Raw genomic sequence first — 17,858 nt, 5'->3', positions numbered from 1 at the left:
TTTGACGAGATATCAACAATAAAGATCCTTTCCCAATATATATATATGAAACTTGAAAAGTTTTGCCAGCAATAAAATGTGAACAACCAAATCATCTTTCCTTACATTACCACATGATCCATAAAGAAATAAACTTGAATAATCAATACAACAAGAGTCACATTTAAGCCAAATATGCCTTTAAGAAAATTTATTTGCAATCTCCAAATTAAGCATGTGTGACAGTTATTAATTTGACCTAATGAGCTTAGGAAACACGAAGGGAAACCACAAAACAACCTTGGACAAAGCCTTGAAAATTTTGAAAACCCTTTTGGGGAGCTTTTCTAGAAAGAGGTGATAGGCTTTACTTCATGTCATATTATTGGTTTTGCACATCGTATGGGTTGTCAAACTATATAATCTTGCTAGTTTAGATGGCTGGTCCATGCTGGATAACATGGTAACTATTGGTCCCTCTCTGGGATCTTTTGAGGTAGTGAGCCAAGTCAGAAGTTGCCAATAATGTGCTAGGAGGACTTATCAAATCATAAATCGACAATATTAAATACATTTGTTTTTGCCACTACCTTGAGCGATGTAGATGTGTACACAGCCTTTTCCATTTGCAAAGTAGCCAACAACTTATCCACCTCAAAGGAGAGGTGTTTAAATGTTGTCCTTCCAATAGTTAAGTTAATATTTTTGAAATGATGGTAATCAATAATCATTCAAAGTATATTCAATATGGCTTACCCGAATGGAGAGATCAAGTTGCCTTTCATAAAATAGGTTTCTAAAATATTAAATTATGTGCTTGTCATCAGCTAGTTACCATTACAATAGATAGAGTAAAGGTATTTAGGTGTAATTTTATGTTGTAAGAATGACATGGTGCAAGGCTCATAGCTGGTTAACATAATATTGTCTTATCTTGTGCTATTTATAGAGGACAACTGTACAATTTGTAGAAGATAAAAACATATAAAAGATGTTTCCTTCGAGTATTACCTAGATCAGTTCATCTCCATGCATTACCCAAAAATTGGAGCTAACATTTTCTACCAAAATTTTCCAACTTCCATATCTTCTAGACTAGATACAAAGAGGAAAAAAGAGATCATGGAGATGTTGAAAAATGAGGTCGTAAATGAGTGGGGAAAGAAGGAGAGATGAGGAAAAATAGTAAGCTTGTGAGGATGAGGATGCTAGAGGTGTGCTGGAGATATAATCAAGTTCAAATCGAATTTAGATTAGTTTTGGAAAATTTTGGGACAAAATTAGGGTTTTGAAGTTATATTGGTTTCAAAGTTTTTAGTTTTTGAGTATATCGGGTAAGGTATTAGGGTTCCTAGGTTTGATTGTTTACAATTTTGAGGTTTCATTATTAGGATTTCTTAGCGTAGTTACCTAGTTTGGGTAATTGGGTTTTTGGGATTTGAGTTTTAGCTATTTTATTTTCATTTATCGTCCAGTGGTTTGAGTTTGAGGTATTTAGATTTGTGTGACGACTTGTCTCAAGATTAGAAATTAAAATTAAAATTTTATTTATTTTCACTAGGATTGATTAGTTAGACTATGAATGTGTCATAAGGTTAACTTTTTATGGGTTAAGAATTTTGGTTTGACCTATATACCATAGCTAAGAGCTCATCAATATAAGTTTTTAGAATGGCGGCATGCCTAATTTTGAGTTATGATTAGAAAGTTATAGTTTTAGAAAGTTTTTAAATATCAATATTTTATCTATATCCAAACCTATCCGAATTTTTATCTTTTAATGGATCTAAGGTCATCTATTGGGTGATCAATTTTCGGCTCTATAGCTAGTAGTAGTTTTTGTTTTTTCGTTTGCAAGGTTCATTTTGAACTTATCTTGGTGTTTTCTCTCTCTGTCTCTCTCTTGCCTTTTGTTAAGGTTGTGGTTTTTTTTTTTTTTTTTTTTTTTGTATTTTAAAAACTTTTTAAATCTCTTAATAATTTTGACAGTTTGGGTTGAGGTTTAAAGTGTTCCAATCTAATTGTGATCCTGTGGCCTTTTTTTTTTTTTTTTTTAACTGTTACCTATTATTGTTGTTTTTTGTTGAATTGTTACCTACTGTTAAAGTTTAAAGGGTTATTTGTATTTTATCCATTTGTTATGAGCTTATTCCCGTCGGTAAATAGATAAATAAAAACGGGTCGGCATGCAGAAGGGGCAACAACGCAGTCAGTGACTCAGTTTACGAAAGCTGCCACGTGTTGCCATGTTCGTGGCCGTTCATTAACTCTAATATCAGCATTTTCTCTCCCAAAGAAAAGACTGAAAAATGTATCAGCATTTTCTTGAGAAATAAACACCACACTAGAATCGTACAGCAACGACCCCAACGGCCTCGTTACTTGTCATCTCAGACCAACTTTACACACTACGCCGATCTTGGATCCCTCTCGTTCTCGTAAAATTTTCCCAAGTATTTCATAACCCAGATCTGATTAGACGCCATGTTCCCACCGCTCCCTGAAAGTTGCATTTCGCTACAAAACCCTAATTAAACTCGGAAATTTCTTTCTTCTTTCTCTGCTTCCGTTTTCACCACCAGTCGATAGACCATGGCACCGCTAAAAGCTGTGACTCTGACCCATGTTCGGTACCAGAAGGGAGACCAAATGGGTCATTTTCTGGCTTGGGTCTCGTTAGTCCCTGTATTCATCAGCCTTGGCGGATTCGTCTCGCACTTCATTTTTCGCCGGGAGCTCCAGGGCATGTTCTTTGCACTTGGCCTCATAATTTCGCAGTTCGTCAACGAGCTTATTAAGAAATCAGTCCAACAAGCTCGTCCTGAGACTTGCGCATTGCTTGAAATGTGCGATTCGCATGGATGGCCTTCTAGCCACTCCCAGTACATGTTCTTCTTTGCCGTATACTACACCCTATTGACGTGTAGAGGGATTGGGTTCTGGCAGACTAGGAACGATTTGGTTGTGAATTTTCTTCACTGGTCTCTGGCTTTACTCACTATGTATTCCAGGGTTTATTTGGGTTACCACACTGTTGCTCAGGTCTTTGCTGGCGCTACTCTGGGTACTCTTCTGGGCGCAGTTTGGTTTTGGGTGGTTAATTATAAGCTTTTTTGTTACTTCCCCGCAATTGAAGAGAGCTCGTTTGGACGAAGGTTTTATATTAAGGATACTTCTCACATACCAAATGTGTTGAAGTTCGAATACGAAAATGCCAGAGCTGCTAGGGAAAAGATGGCCTCCAAGTGTAACTGATTGAAGAAAACTCATGTGAGTAATTCTAAATTTCTTTAATTAATATTTCTGAAATTACCTATTTGAAGTTCAAATCATGAAAGAACCTAGTTAGATGTTAAGTTTTAATCTGGGCATTGGTTTTTTATTAAGTAGATTTTGTTGATTTCTTTTCTTTAGCTTATCTCTGTATGATTTCCCATAAGTATCCTCTTGTCTAATTTATCCTTGATTCGTAAAGTGGATAGGGAAAGATATTTCACTAGGCGAGGAAATATAATGAATTTTTAGAAAGAAGAGGAAACGGATTAGAGTGTTCTTTCATTCCAGATTGGACTTGGCTTGTTTCTGTTTGTGGCGTGAAAGGTTTCTTAAGATTTTGAATGTTTTCACTGCATCTTACTTTATACTTGTATTTTCGGCTTGAAAAATGTTTTGAAACTTTATTTCCTTGTTGAAGTTCGGAAATGGAACAAATTATGGATGACTTTACAATATAATATGCTAGCCCTATGTAGTTGTTTTTGGAAATCCTATATAGGGACATTATAACCACAAACGTGAAATACCATCCATACAAGATCAATTTTTGTCTAGTTTTCAAAAAAAAAAAAAATATATATATATATATATATAGATATATATATAGTCTCTCTGTGATTGAATTGGTCTCTTTCTTGTTGGTGTGGGCATCTTTGCTTGTAAATTTCTCATGACTATTATTCTACAAAATCCTTTGCCCTGTCCTCCCTTTATAATTCAATTCTTGGTGAAGGAAACAGATCCCAAGTTACTGATTTTGTTGCATTTTAAAACAAGAAAAGTAATGATGTAAGTAGTAGCTGTTCAAATGTTAAAAACTACTCAGTTGACTGGAATGCTTCAAGAGGAAAAGTTAGATAGATGATGGTTAAGAAAAAAAGAAAAAAAAAAAAGAAAAAAGAAAAAAAAAAAGGGTGGAGCTATAACTCTTGGAGGTGGTAACAAGGTCAGTAGGTTACGTAAAAAGACTGAGCCATAAGTCTTAGTGGTGGTACCTTTTAGATTCTATTTCCCTCCTAATTATATAAAACTATTATGCTGTTATTTTTTTTTTTTTTTTATCTTTTCATACTGAAGCTGTGAGTGGTTTCATGATTTGTCTTTGTGCGGTAAAAATGCCATTTGGAACAACTTCAGCATTGTATTTTCTGTATGAGGCAGAATGAAATCCCAAGATCCATCTTAGTCGCCATTGTTACAAAACCATTTGGCCCAAGTGAACTCGCTTTGCCTTTTCTTTTGCCTCACTACCCTCTTTAGAGCATCCTAAACATTTCTTCTCATGTAGTATGTAGGTTGATGCTTTGGACCTTAGCTGAACTGAAATACCTTTATCACATTTGAACTTGCTCTCATATATTCCAATACATGGCCTGCTGTGAAGATTCATAGCTGGTATTAGAATGTATACTTGGGCAATATTAGCAACTCCCCATCTCTGCTTTCCCTGCCCTCACCCACCAAATCATGCATAGGGAGCAAATGGTAAACTTTTACTTTTTATAATTTCAAAATTATAGAACTTTTATATTTTCAAAATTATAGAATCACTACCCTGCTCATATTTCATTTTTGTTGCACTGTCACCCCTTTAGTTGGCTTTTTTTTTTTTTTTTTTTTTTTGGTGGTTTTACTGTTCGACTGAAAATTATCACATTTTTTTGTGGTTTTACTGTTCGACTGAAAATGATCACATTTTCATGTAAATACAATCAATTAGGTTGTTATTGACATTTTTTCACATTTCATAGACTCCATTTACATTTGACAAGTTCAAAAAGTTTTGTACAACAATTAACAGAAATATTGAGGGAGGGTTTCTATAATATCTGAAAATGCAAATGTATTTATGCAAATCTGGTAAAATATTGGTCAGTATCTATAATTTTCCTCAAAATTTAACCGATATTTGATGGTTCACTTAAGCTTATACTGTTCTAGCCATATATATTCGGGGTTTCTTGGTGTGGGTATAAGTAGACATAGTGATGGCAAAAATGGCTAGTTTTATGTAATTAGCCAATAGTCGTCATTGTTTGTGTGTTTTTGAAATTTGATTTTGTTTAGCAATCAAAGTTAATAGTTTTTATCCACGCCATTAGCATGTTTTCCATCTGCCAAAGGAGAGCTAAATATGTTGGTTGATTTGGTTTTATTGTTTAAATCTTTATGAAAGTAGTTCAAGTCAACCAGAATATAACAGTTTCTTTACGTGGATTTCGCTTTATGATTAGTTAGTAACACTCTCTACAATTTCTTCCCCCCCCCGTCCCACCATTTCCTTCTAGTTGCAGTGCTTATAAGTTGTTTGATTAGGATGATTTGCTTCATCATGAAATGTTTATGGCTATGCTTCTGCCAACAATGCAAATGTTAGATATATCTGCCAACAATGCAAATGTTAGATATATCTGCCAACAATGAAAATGTTAGATGTATCCCGCAGTCTATTTTCTGCCCCCTCTATTGTTTTCTCCTTTTATCAAATTCTATCTCCTTCTCTTTTTTTCTCACGATAATTGCATAGCTTATGAAATTTGGATTGCATTTCAAAGGTTATTAAGACATAACCTTAGTTTAGAGAGACAAATTGCTAATCATCCCAGATGTAGTCTCTATTTGAAAGTGATCATTTTCCTTTATTATGCCCTCTTTTCAAATCTTTTGTTTTAGTTCTTGGTGGTTTGTTTTTTTTCAATTCTATAGCTGAAATATGGGAAGTTTTAATGTCAATAGAGTAATTTGATGTTGATGCTTTTTGGTTTTTATCAATGGACAAGATGAGAGTATATTTAGATGGCATATCAACCTGTTTTTATTTTATGGAAAGCAAGTCATTTCAAGACGTTTGTAGGATAAGTTTTTTGGGTAAGTATCACAAAGATATTGTCTAGATTAAAATTGTTTCACATGTACCTTTTATTATTTCTCTATGTACCTTGTGTTTTAGAGGTTTTTATAAAATGTGCCTTTTGCACTAAAGAGATATGACTCAAAATTTAGTGAAGAAATAATGTTAACACACTAAAACCTTTAATGTGAAAAGACCAAGATCTGGAGCTGTGAAATTTTCAGAACCAGATCTGCTGAAACTGTATCTTTTCTTTTTCCTTGAGTTCTGGAATGTTGTTTACTTTCTTTTATTGTGTCTGTTTAATAAGTTCATAAAGTATGCCCCCAAAAAAAATATTTTAGACATTGGTGTTTTTGTTATTAAAAAATATTCACCTATGTTGACCATGACATTACACTGTTTTACAGATGGAAGGGTACTTTTTGCAAAAGATTTAAAAACACGAAGGAAATATGTGCTATAGCTAGAAAAAATAAAGTAAAAAATAATAGACTCTCCAAGATGGATAAATTGGCCAATTGATCGTCTCTAGTAGATTAAAAATGCATGTATTGTCAAAGGGATTAAACAATAGACTCTCCAAGATGGATAAATTGGCCAAACTTGCTAATGTTGGAAATCGATAGGTGGTTGAGAAATAGGTTCATGTAATTATCAAGTCGCAATTATTCGAAGTTTCTATGAATTGAAAGGCTTAATTGCTATTGCAAATCTTAAATAGCTCTCTCAGCCCCCTCTTTCCTTTTTGTGCATATGCATGTTTGTGCAAGGTCTTTGTAACTCCCCATTTTAAATGCTCTTGCTTTTCAATTTGCAGGCAAAATTGCACAAAAAAATTATATTGATTCTAGTTTTGCCCGGTCACTTCAGATGAAAACTCAGTGTGGAAAGCCACCTTATAAATCCAGTTTTATGATGGCACACAGAGTGATAATAGAAGTTCTACAATGTTGAAAAGGAGATATAGATCCTTTAATACTTTATGTAGAAACTTTAATGTCTTAACCAGTGTGCCGATTCTGCTATTTTTTACGGTTATACACACATCAAGGTGATTTTACACAAGTATTTAGCTACTTTAATACAACTTTGCCACTTTCTAAATATCCTAATTTTGTGATTCTCTATTCCTGGCTGATTTATTTTCTTAAATGAATATTTGATAGTTGCTTAGCACCTTGTTTTTTTTTTTTTTTTTTTTTTTAAATCAATTGCTAAACACACTTATTTATTTATTTATTTATTTTGAAGATAAATGTATTCTATTAATCCAAAGAAACAGAAGATACATAATTTTGTAGGAGAAAAGTCCAGCCAATCTGGACCTTCCTCAAGCCAAACACAAAAATGATCATTTGCAACATCTGTGGTATTTCTCGGAGAGACCCAAAAGTGAAAGATGAGTATCTCTTAAACGAGAAAGAACAGATTCAATAAGGAAACACTCTTGCACCAAAGTTTGATGAGAAGCCTGGAGCAAAGTGATCATCTGTAATGAATCCGATTCAATGTGACCCGCACAAAAACCACACTCCATTGCATAATCAATTGCCTCAGCAAAAGCCAATAATTCACAAGCCCAAGGTGAATACTGCATAGGAACCGGTTTTCACAGAGCACCCAACATCTGGCCAAGATGATTTCTTATCACCATGCCCGCACCCGACAGTGTTGCTTTATCCATGTAAGAACCATCGGCCTTAATCTTAACAGAACCCGAAGTAGGCAGTTTTCACAACATAAATGGCCGTGGATTCGACTCACTTTTGAGGCATCTGTGAAGATGCATGAAAGTCCACATGAAGTTGAGCACAATGTCCTGAATTTATTTTGGTGTTTTCCCAAACTGACCATGCGTAATCTCATTTCTTTGCAACCAAATAGCCCACACCACCAGCATAAAACTTTACACATCAAAAACCTCAAACATAGGCACCACTAATGAATAAATGTCCTTGAAAGAGGCAAACGCGACACTTTTTAAAGGCTTATAAAACTTGGTATCTTTCAATACACATGGAGCTGATGGGTTTAGCTAAGATTGTGGTACAGGTATAAGGATTTTTACTCCCAAATCCCAAGTGCTTTGGTTCAGTCTTTAAATTTAGTGTATGTCGTTGGACCATATGTTATAGGTAACTTCATGTTAAATTTTTTTCAAATAAAATATGGGTAACGAAATTGTTTTAAAAATAAGAATAGTAAGATTATAATGCACTTTGAAAGCCAAATTCGGAGGAGTGAGCTGTTCCTCTAACTAGAAAGATAATTTGTTTTGTATTTTCTTTATTGTTTTGACAACAATATTTTTTTTTTGACTGATTTTTTGCGACAAATTGAAAATGCATTTTTGACATTTGTGAGATTTTTGTTTTTGTAAATCTTTAATATAAATTGCATTATTTAAAAACCGTTTTTAGGCTTATAATATGAATTGTTTACTAACATATTAAAGGTAATGGAAATTGAAAAAATATATAATCTACATTTATAAGGCTTTTATGCGGAGAATCTTAGAGAATTTTGGTCCACGACACACATTAGGCAACATATATCTGCTAAATATTGTTGGAGTTTGGTATGGTTTTGGGTTCACTTGGCCAAGAGTATTGTACACAAGGTGTTAGTCTTGTGCACAATCTTTAATCCGATTTTTGGTTTGATGTTTAGGTGATTTTTGTGTTTGTTTTGGTTTAATGATATTTAGGATTATTAGGATTTTTGTTTTGAATGAAGAAGAAGAAGATGAAGAGAAGATGTTAGAGTAGCCCACACAAAACTAGACAGTACACTAATTCATTTTGCTTTTCATTCATTTGTTGCATATATAGATACAAACTTGTCTCATATATGTGAGATATGTGTGGGACCAAATAGAAATTTTTAAAATTCAAAATTTACACATTTCCCACTCAAAATTATGATACACAATCGTTTAACAACCAGCTCATATGTGAGTGCATAATTATGACAAGAGTTGGTGAGATTTTGAATTTCAAAAAACTATCTCCATCTAATCCTGTACTATTATTTTGACCAGATAGAAGGCTGGGATATCTTCATCCAAATTGCTTGAATTTTGGCATGTGGCATGTTGAAATATGAAGAATGAAATCTGGAGAAGACCAAGTTCAAAAGAATTGGGTAGGACCTCCAATTCATTTCAAACCAGTGGACCATAACTGCTGGAAATCTCAGCAGTTATGCCAATTTATAACCTGCATATCTTGGGCTTCCTAAGGCCTTTTTGAGTTATTATCTTTTCTATATGTTCTTTTACGTGTCTATTACAACATATCCAAAAATCATAACCACATTCTAAAAGCTCTGAGAACGCCAACCCCAACAATGGACCTATGTTGTTGGAAATACTGTTTCCAGCACATAGCCATTTTACAAAATAAAATCAATATCCAACAAAGAGACAATTCATAAGCTAAATACAATAAAACTTAGATATTAAAAAAGATATTAAAAGGAATAAAAAACATAGACATAAAAATTGCATTAGATCATTCAACAAAATATTTCTTTTTTAAAAAAAAAAAAGATGTAAACCTTGGTAGATTTTGGTTTGCACAAAGTGGTAAGATTACCACATTTTCAACAAATATCTGCTAAATAAATTTTGAAATTAAATTAAGAAATAACTAAAGTATATATCAAAATTAGGCCCAAAAAAATAAAAAGAAGAAGTTACAATTATACCAAAAAAAAAAAATTATTAATAGATATAAAATAACTATAATTTATTTTTTAAAAATAAAAAATCTATAATTATTTGATAACATTTGAGATAAGTAAAATATAAACTTAGATAAAAAAGAGAAAAAATGAAAAAAAATCAGTACCTTACCAACCATATCAAGTTAGTAGTTAGAAAATTCATCTGTCCATACTTTTATAATTTCATCGATTTCAATTAGAATTATCATATGAATTAAAGTTGCAAAAAAAATAGTAAATTTCAAAATTAATTTAAATATGATCGATCAATACTGTTTATCAAATAATTTAGTAAATAAATTTGGTAAAGAACTTCTAGCATTATTATCAATGTTATGCCAAATTAAACCCAAACTATAAGTTTTAAACTTAAAAGAAAATGGAGCACGCATATTAAAAATAAAAAATTATATCACATTTACATAAAAGGAAAGGAAGAAACAACGATTCCAGTAAGCTGTAGGATTCTGGGAGAAATCCTTCCCTGGGATGGTTGTATAAGCTAGCTGGTGCGACCACCAGTAAAAAATTGACACATGTAAAAAAAAAAAAAAAAAAAAACTTCGTCTAAATATAAGATCCAACAAATTTTTTTTTTATTTTATAAATTTTTCTTCTTTGCAATTGCATGCCTTTTAGACTCTTTCTTTTCTTTCTTCTTCTACTTCCACCCTCATCCTCCTCTATGTAAATCAAAAGCAGCCACCGAAACAGAACCCACACAACAAATGATGGTGTTTTCACTTATTTTGCCTTCAATTTTAGTAGCAGCATTTAAATTTTCAAGCTGCCAAGTATATATATTTTGATGCTCTACTTTTACAAATCCTTGGTATGAAGACGCCAGAGCATGATCTTTGAACAGTCTTCTGGTGGGATTCCCTTTATTTCAGTCTCATCTTCAAACACAACTTGTTTCACAAATTTGATTGAATTCTGTTGGAGAGTAAAAATTAGTCATATTCCTTGGTAACATTTCTTTTTTCGTCAATCGAACGTAACATTAATTCATATAGATATATATATATATATATATATATATAAGACGCATGCGCAATATGATAATAACATATACCACTAAATTTAACTTTTATAAACAAATTGGTCTTTAACTAATCAATTTAAAAAGACTTAATGCTGTCACATCAGACTCTTACCTAACGTCTATATCATTTGCGGGTCAGCCAATAAGATTTTATAGTTGTTGGAGGTTCGCCAAACTTCCACTAACAATCCTTTCTTAATAATATGTTGTACACATATTCTAGCAGTTTGGTATAACAGGGAAGTCAGATGATGTCAGTTGCAGAAGTGAAATTTAAGCATTGTAAATGGCTTCATCTAGGCGTTGCCCAGTGCCTTTTTATTTTAATTTTATAGAGAAATTATCTCCATCACCAAGGATAATAAAGTGCGCATCATAAATTTGGTTGATAAAGTTTACTAGATAACGTATACATACGTATTATATTAAATTAGGATTAGAATTTAGAAATAATATGAGTTTGAATTCCTCCTTTATTAAATAAAACGAATAATATTATAAGGGTAAGAAAATCTCAAAATTTGTACTTATTTAGCAGTGATATGGTATATGTACAATGAAATGCTTTCGAGGCAACTTTATCAATAAGCTGCTGAAGATAAAATTATTTGTCCGGTTAGTTTTCCATGATCAATTTAATGGGTACCTTTTCGGCCAAAAAAATAAAAATAAAAAAATAAAAAAAATAAAAAAAAATTTAATGGGTACCGAACAAAAATTAATTAATAAATATTAGATAGTAGAATAATACCTGTGAGGTACTTTGAACAGATGAAGTGCGACCCCATCTCTCGGGGTCCCAAAGGATTGAGCTATTGAATCCAAAACTGGAGATGTCAATTGGAGGTTTAGAATCTGTTTCGTTATTGTTCATTTTCCTCAGATGCCATCCTATAACCTGCGAAGAATCACATACCGGTCCTTCAATTATCACCTTTTTCTTGTTTGCTGCAAGTAGAGCCATAGGCCATGTCCCAAATACCCTGCAAATATTATTCAAATTAATAAAATATAATTTACTGTATAGTAATTAATTCAAAAATAATATAGAGACGAAACGAATTATTTGTCACGTCCATGAAAAGAAAAATGATTTATTCTTCCCTTTAAAGTCTTTAACAATTGTGAATTTGTCATAAAGATTCTCTTATAATTAATCATAGAAATCTTTCTATGATATGGATTATGGTTATATATATATATATATACACACAGCAGACTCTTGAACCACACACATTAATCAAATCAAGCTGGCTAATTAAAGTCCATGTGAAGATCGATCAATGATGCAGATGGATTAACGTACTATGGTTCTTTTTGACCAATTATTTTCAGATCCAAAAAAATTCTAACCATCCGATTTTATTTTATTTTTTTATTCATTTCTTTCTTCTTCTACTTGTCAATTATAGATCTGCCATTGATCATAATAGGGATTAAGAGAAAGTAGCCAAAAACAAATAGATTTTGACAATTCCAAACCTCATAGCTCATCTCCGGCAGGCCTTAATTAAAGACTACTAGCAAACTATACATATTTTTACCTTTATTATTTTATTCTTTGCAACTTGTCTAAGAAATACAGAAACTTTTGAGACTGCCAACCTAATAACAGCTATATACAACAATTTTCGTTCTTACGTCAAAGAAATGTTTTCGTATCAGAATTTCCTAACAGACTCTAAAAGTTACTAGATATATATATATATATATATATTTTTTTTTGGGTGAAGAAGTTTTTATTGAGAAGTTAATTATTTCATATAGCTGAAAAATCAATACGCTGATCATAAGGAGGAAAATAAAGTGGATTTCATACTCGATTTGTCTGAGCTCGTCAAAGAATCCAAGATCATAAATATTAGAAAGGCCAGCAAAGTGAACAATCCCACTAAGCTTGTGATGCTCAATATGCTTGAGTGCAACATTCCTTTGATGATCCATTTCAGCTGCAGAATCTGTGAAATTCTCTTTGAAAACCAAATGCCTATACATGATTCCCGTTTTCCTAAGTACTTCCGAAACTTGGTTCGAGTCACTTTGCCCTTCCACCACAATCCATAACAATGGTGGAGGAACCAACCTTATAGTGTTAGCTAATCTCCTCAAAAGCACACCTTCAAACTTGTCCTTTGTACTTGTCGGAGTAACTATGATTATCAGCTTCCTTTGCTTCAGCTTGGGTTGTCGTTGTTTTCCTTCTTCGTTACGTTGTCTTTGAGAGTGATCCTCTTCTTTTTCCTCTGCCAGTAGTGGAGCATCGGCTATCAAACTTCTATTAACAACGCTTGTCTTTTGCTGCACCATTTCGACAGGTTGCGGCGAAAAGCGGTAGTCTGAGTTTTTGGAAGAATTAGTAACATGAATATTAGATGAGAAAATCGAATCTTTACCGGTTGGAGCGAAGCCTGTGAAGAACCCCATCACAAAACACAAAGAGAAATGGACAATGGCTTTCTTCCATAACTGGACTCTCTTTTTTGTCCTTTCCGTGGATCCCATACCTCGGTCAAGAGCGAAGATGAGTAATCTGGGTGGAAAGAAACAAAAAAAAAGAAAAAAAGAAACAGAGTAAGGAGACGTAGAACACTATAAAGTGACAACTATATATTTGAATGCTTGTTGACAAGGTTTTGAAAATAAATAAATAAATAAAAAGAGGAGCAAGGTGCCCATATATGATAGATACAGCCAAACTCATAGAAACATGGGGATTTTGCGATCGGAGTTGTTTGTTACAGGTAAAGTATTTGTTTCAGGAGTTAGTTGTCCCTTCAAGTAAAAGGAAAAATGAAAAGGGAAAAAAACAAAAAAAATAGTGAGAGAGAGAGAGAGAGTTTGGTTTGTTGTCTGCACCAAAGTGTTGGTGGGATGGAACCCATCAACTAATTAAAATCGTAATATTAATTATTGTTAGCATTACTTGTTAGGATTATTTGCAATGGGGGTCCCAGATTTCGAGTGCTTCCATGTTTGACTCTCTAACTGCCTGTTGTTGGAAGATGGAGTTTTTCGGTTTTGCTGTGTAACTGGGGTAAATTGTTTAAGGAAGAGACCGGGGCTTCCCGGTCGTGGGTATAGAAAAGGAGAACTATCGAGAAGATAGCTGGAAATAGTGGACAGCGCTCTTCTGTAGGATAGATTAATTCTTGTTTCTTCCGTATTTCTTTGGTTGATTTTTAATCAATGAAGTAAAATATTTTATGTCAGCCTGGGATATTTAGTTTTGGAGCAGAAATTAAACGTTTGGTACTGAATATGTTTTTTCCCCTTCTATGTTATATGTTTTATAATTTTGGTTTTTTCGAAAAATGATCACTCTACAAAGCAACAATTGAAAAATAACAATTTTTTTTTTTGTAAAAATAAAAAATTAGCTATCTATGGATAAAAATGCCTCGACTAAAATTGAAAAGCAACAAATATTCTTTCCTATTCCATTTTTTCCCCCTTTCTCATATATTTCAGTTCTTATCTTCATCTTTTTCATAAAGTTTTTTTCTCTTACTTTCTACTTTCTTACTCTGTTATTTTGTATTTTCTCACTTTTGGAGCTAAACTCAGGTAAGGAATTTGCTCTTTTTTCTTTCTCTTGAAGCTCCAATTTATGTTAAATGAATTTATATTAAGGATTTTTTTTTATATGGGTATATAATAAATTAGTTTATGAACTATTATATTTAAATTTGAAAGTACTTATCTTACATATGGTGTGAAAAATTGGAAAAATTTTTGTAGATTTGCAAATTCACCAAACCAGTAAAACCATAGGAAAATGGGTGAAAAAGATATAGTTCCATGATTTTCTATTAGTTTGCCAGTTTTTGCTACTTTACAACTCTTTTCCACTAACTAAATGTAGGAAAATGTTAAGATTTGGCGGAAAAAGAAAGCAGAATCACATTTTTTTTAAACTATTAATATGTTTGCTTAGTATTATTCATATTTTTATAAATTTATTAATTTAGTTTAACACAATTCATTTAATTTTATAGTGAAATGGAAGATGAGGATATTGTAATTACGTTTTTATACGATGGAACATTGGTGAGAGATGATGTGGTCTTTGGGAGTATCAAAATGGTAAAACTAGAATGGTTTCTGTTGGCAAAAGATGCACAAAATCTTAATTAGAGGATGAGATGTCAATTTTATTGAGATAGATCGAAATGAATTTTTGCTAAAGCATACGGACGATGTGTAGAAACATTGGATCCTATAGAAATACGTGATGATAGGGATGTGAAATGCTTTCTTCAAGAAGTGAGGAATGGAGGAATAACGATAATGTGACCTCCATTGTATGTTGAGATAATTTCCAAAGTTGAATAAGTATCTAGAAAAGTCCGTGAAACATCTTTTGCCTGGGATAGTGGGAGTAATCATTTATATTTTGCTCGTCCTCCAATTGGTGTTCGTCTACCACAAGTTTCCGAATTTGAATCTATTGACGCTACATTTCATGACATTGTAGTTCATGAAAGTTAGTTTAGAGATCAAGTTGATGTCCGTGGTGTTGGACATCATTTAACATCCATGAATACATGTTGGAGGTAGCTCTGTTGAATGGTTTCCCAACCAAGAGGAGTACAAGCAGTTGTATAATATTAATAATTATGAGAATTACAATGTAGAAGGAGATGATGTTAGTATGCAATTGGATGATGTTGATCGTAATTATGTAGAATTTGAACATGTAACGGCCCTATCCACCCGCATCAAGATATTGTTCTCTTTCGCCCAGGGTTCACTCCCTCTCTCCTCCCTGACCTCAAGGTTTTGTCAAAACGAGTCTTGAGGGGAGAGGTGTCCACAGCCTTATAAAGACCGATTCGTGCCCCTCTCCAACCGATGTGGGATGTTACAGAATATGAGTTGCGAGATGATAATAATGATATGCATCCTGAACTGAATAATGAAGGAGTTTATGATGTTAGGGTTCATCGTGCTACCACCAACCACTTTCCATTGAGCAATAGAAGTTGTTCTATGGTCATACTTTCATCAAAGTTTACAGGCTACAAGAGCATTGTAGTGGACAGATATTTCATAACAAACGTGAGTTACATAATAAATTGAGTTTTTATTACATGCACGTAAATAAAGAGTTTAAGGTGAGGTAAACTATATAACGAGATGAGGTTGTATGTTTGAAAAATACTTGTAAACGGCGACTGCGTGCGACCAAACTAAAGAATGGGGAAATATTCATTCTAAGAATTTTTGACAATGTACACAATTGCTCGTTATGTATCATGCATCGGGAACATAAGTAGACGAGTAGCTGGGTTATCAGGTAATGTTTTAATCTAAATATGAAGGGATTGCATGTGTTTATAAACCCAAAGAAATTCAACATGAATTTTTTCAAAAATATGTGGCGAATATAAGCTATAATAAAGCATGGAGAGCTAGAGAATATGCATTTAATAGTGTTAAGGGATGTGGTACGAATCTAGGTCGACTCGCTCCTAAATCCATATTAAATTAGCTTGGATCGAAATTAAGTTTAGATTTTGATGGTTACCGTGATTCCCAATAAACTTGTGTTTAGAAATCTTGGTATATAATGAAGATGCCACAATAGATGATGGATATCCCATTGATAAGTCAAATTAAAATACTCGATCTCTATTCGATATTTTAGGTGTTCAGAGAGAACAAAGAAAATTATTTCTCACAAGTAATTTTTTGTATGAATGATGTATTGAATATTGTTGAGAAAATAAGCATTTAAATAGGTTTGAATCACAAAAAAAAAAAAAAAAAAAAAAAAAAACCTAGAAACAAGAAGTAAAATTCGACCAACATAGAATAGGAATAGGTAAGTGCCGAATTTTCTATGTTTCCAAAACTAATTTGGATTAATTAATTACTTAATTTTGAACTAGAAATTAATTTACAATCAAAATGATAAAATATCAACATTCCTAAATTAATTTATCCAGCAAATAAATAAATAGAAACCAAAATACAAGACTATTTCCTAAAATAAAAAGTCAAATTTCAGATTAGGAAACTAGTTGACTAGTTTGCCAACTAAGCTGTCTTATTCAAATTACTAGTTAGTTTAGGCTCCAGATCAGCTCCAGTATGCTATATAGGATGCCAAATATGATTAGAATTGGTTTCCACACGATGCCTTTGATTGGAATAAGCAAAACTTGCTTGAAATTCAAATAGAACCACTATTGAAAAAAAGCCTTTTGACAACCATTAATTTGGTTGCAAAACATCCTATTTTGGTCGCCAGTGTTTTTTAGAGACCAAAAAACTATGGTTACCATGTGGTCGCTTAAACGTAGTAACAGATTCTCTTTAGTGACCAATACATGTTGGCTACTAAATCTTTTGAGGATTTAGTGATCAGTTTTTAATGAGTCTGTGACCATAAATTAGTCCTTAAAACTCCATGAATATTAGGAAGGACACCAATTTTAAGCTTTTACCAACCCAAAAAAAATATATATGTGCGACCAGTATTTGGTCACTCAATGCTATGTTGGTGACTATTTATGGTCACTTTAAGCATATACTTTGGTCATCAAAAACTTATAACTTGGTTACCAAAAAATGTCATGGGACCATTATAAAAATCTTTGTGGCCAAAATGGTGGTCCCTAAAAACTATCTTCAATGAGAAAACGTTTTAGTCATCGAAAGAGTTTTTGAACGACCATGTAGTTGGTTGCAAAAATATAGTTTTAGCAGCAATATCATTTGGTCACCAAAATTTATTTTCAATGACTAATCGTTTGATCCTTAAATGTTGTTTTAGTGACAAATATTTGATGTCACTAAAATTGTAGGTATAGTGGCTAGTTACATTTGGTGGCAAAATTTATTACTTTGTAACTATTATTTGGTCATCGAGAACTTTTCACTAACGAATGGTGTGGTTAATAATAGTCATTTCCAATTTGAAATGCATTTTAATGACCAAAATGTTAGTCACTGTATCCCTTTTTTAGTGACTGA

General features: G+C 32.7%; 2 protein-coding genes across 4 annotated transcripts; one reads left to right on the top strand and one right to left on the bottom strand.

Moving 5' to 3' along the window:
* The first annotated feature begins 2,260 nt into the window (after positions 1 to 2,260).
* On the top strand, positions 2,261 to 7,236 carry LOC107433096 (lipid phosphate phosphatase gamma). Of its 2 annotated transcripts, none has more exons than XM_048465619.2 (2): positions 2,261 to 3,249; positions 6,980 to 7,236. In XM_048465619.2, exon 1 carries the CDS (start codon positions 2,572 to 2,574, stop codon positions 3,232 to 3,234), a length of 663 nt encoding a protein of 220 aa, XP_048321576.1. In that variant the 5' UTR covers positions 2,261 to 2,571; the 3' UTR covers positions 3,235 to 3,249; positions 6,980 to 7,236. The 2 variants fall into 2 exon arrangements, with proteins under 2 accessions (XP_048321576.1, XP_015899833.2); XM_016044347.4 differs by having other exon boundaries at positions 2,262 to 3,249; positions 6,927 to 7,236.
* A 2,968-nt stretch (positions 7,237 to 10,204) lies between these two features.
* LOC107433092 (beta-1,4-xylosyltransferase IRX9) lies at positions 10,205 to 13,736 on the bottom strand. Of its 2 annotated transcripts, XM_016044342.4 has the most exons (4): positions 13,570 to 13,736; positions 12,700 to 13,410; positions 11,632 to 11,863; positions 10,205 to 10,771 (listed from the first exon to the last, which is right to left on the bottom strand). In XM_016044342.4, exons 2-4 carry the CDS (start codon positions 13,380 to 13,382, stop codon positions 10,655 to 10,657), a joined length of 1,032 nt encoding a protein of 343 aa, XP_015899828.2. In that variant the 5' UTR covers positions 13,383 to 13,410; positions 13,570 to 13,736; the 3' UTR covers positions 10,205 to 10,654. The 2 variants fall into 2 exon arrangements, with proteins under 2 accessions (XP_015899828.2, XP_015899827.2); XM_016044341.4 differs by having other exon boundaries at positions 12,700 to 13,735.
* Positions 13,737 to 17,858: the final 4,122 nt, after the last annotated feature.

The sequence above is a fragment of the Ziziphus jujuba genome, chromosome 11 (assembly GCF_031755915.1).
Source record: "Ziziphus jujuba cultivar Dongzao chromosome 11, ASM3175591v1".
Classification (NCBI taxonomy): domain Eukaryota; kingdom Viridiplantae; phylum Streptophyta; class Magnoliopsida; order Rosales; family Rhamnaceae; genus Ziziphus; species Ziziphus jujuba.
The sequence above is the reverse complement of the archived record's forward strand: the minus strand, read 5'-3'. Positions and strand labels throughout refer to the sequence as shown.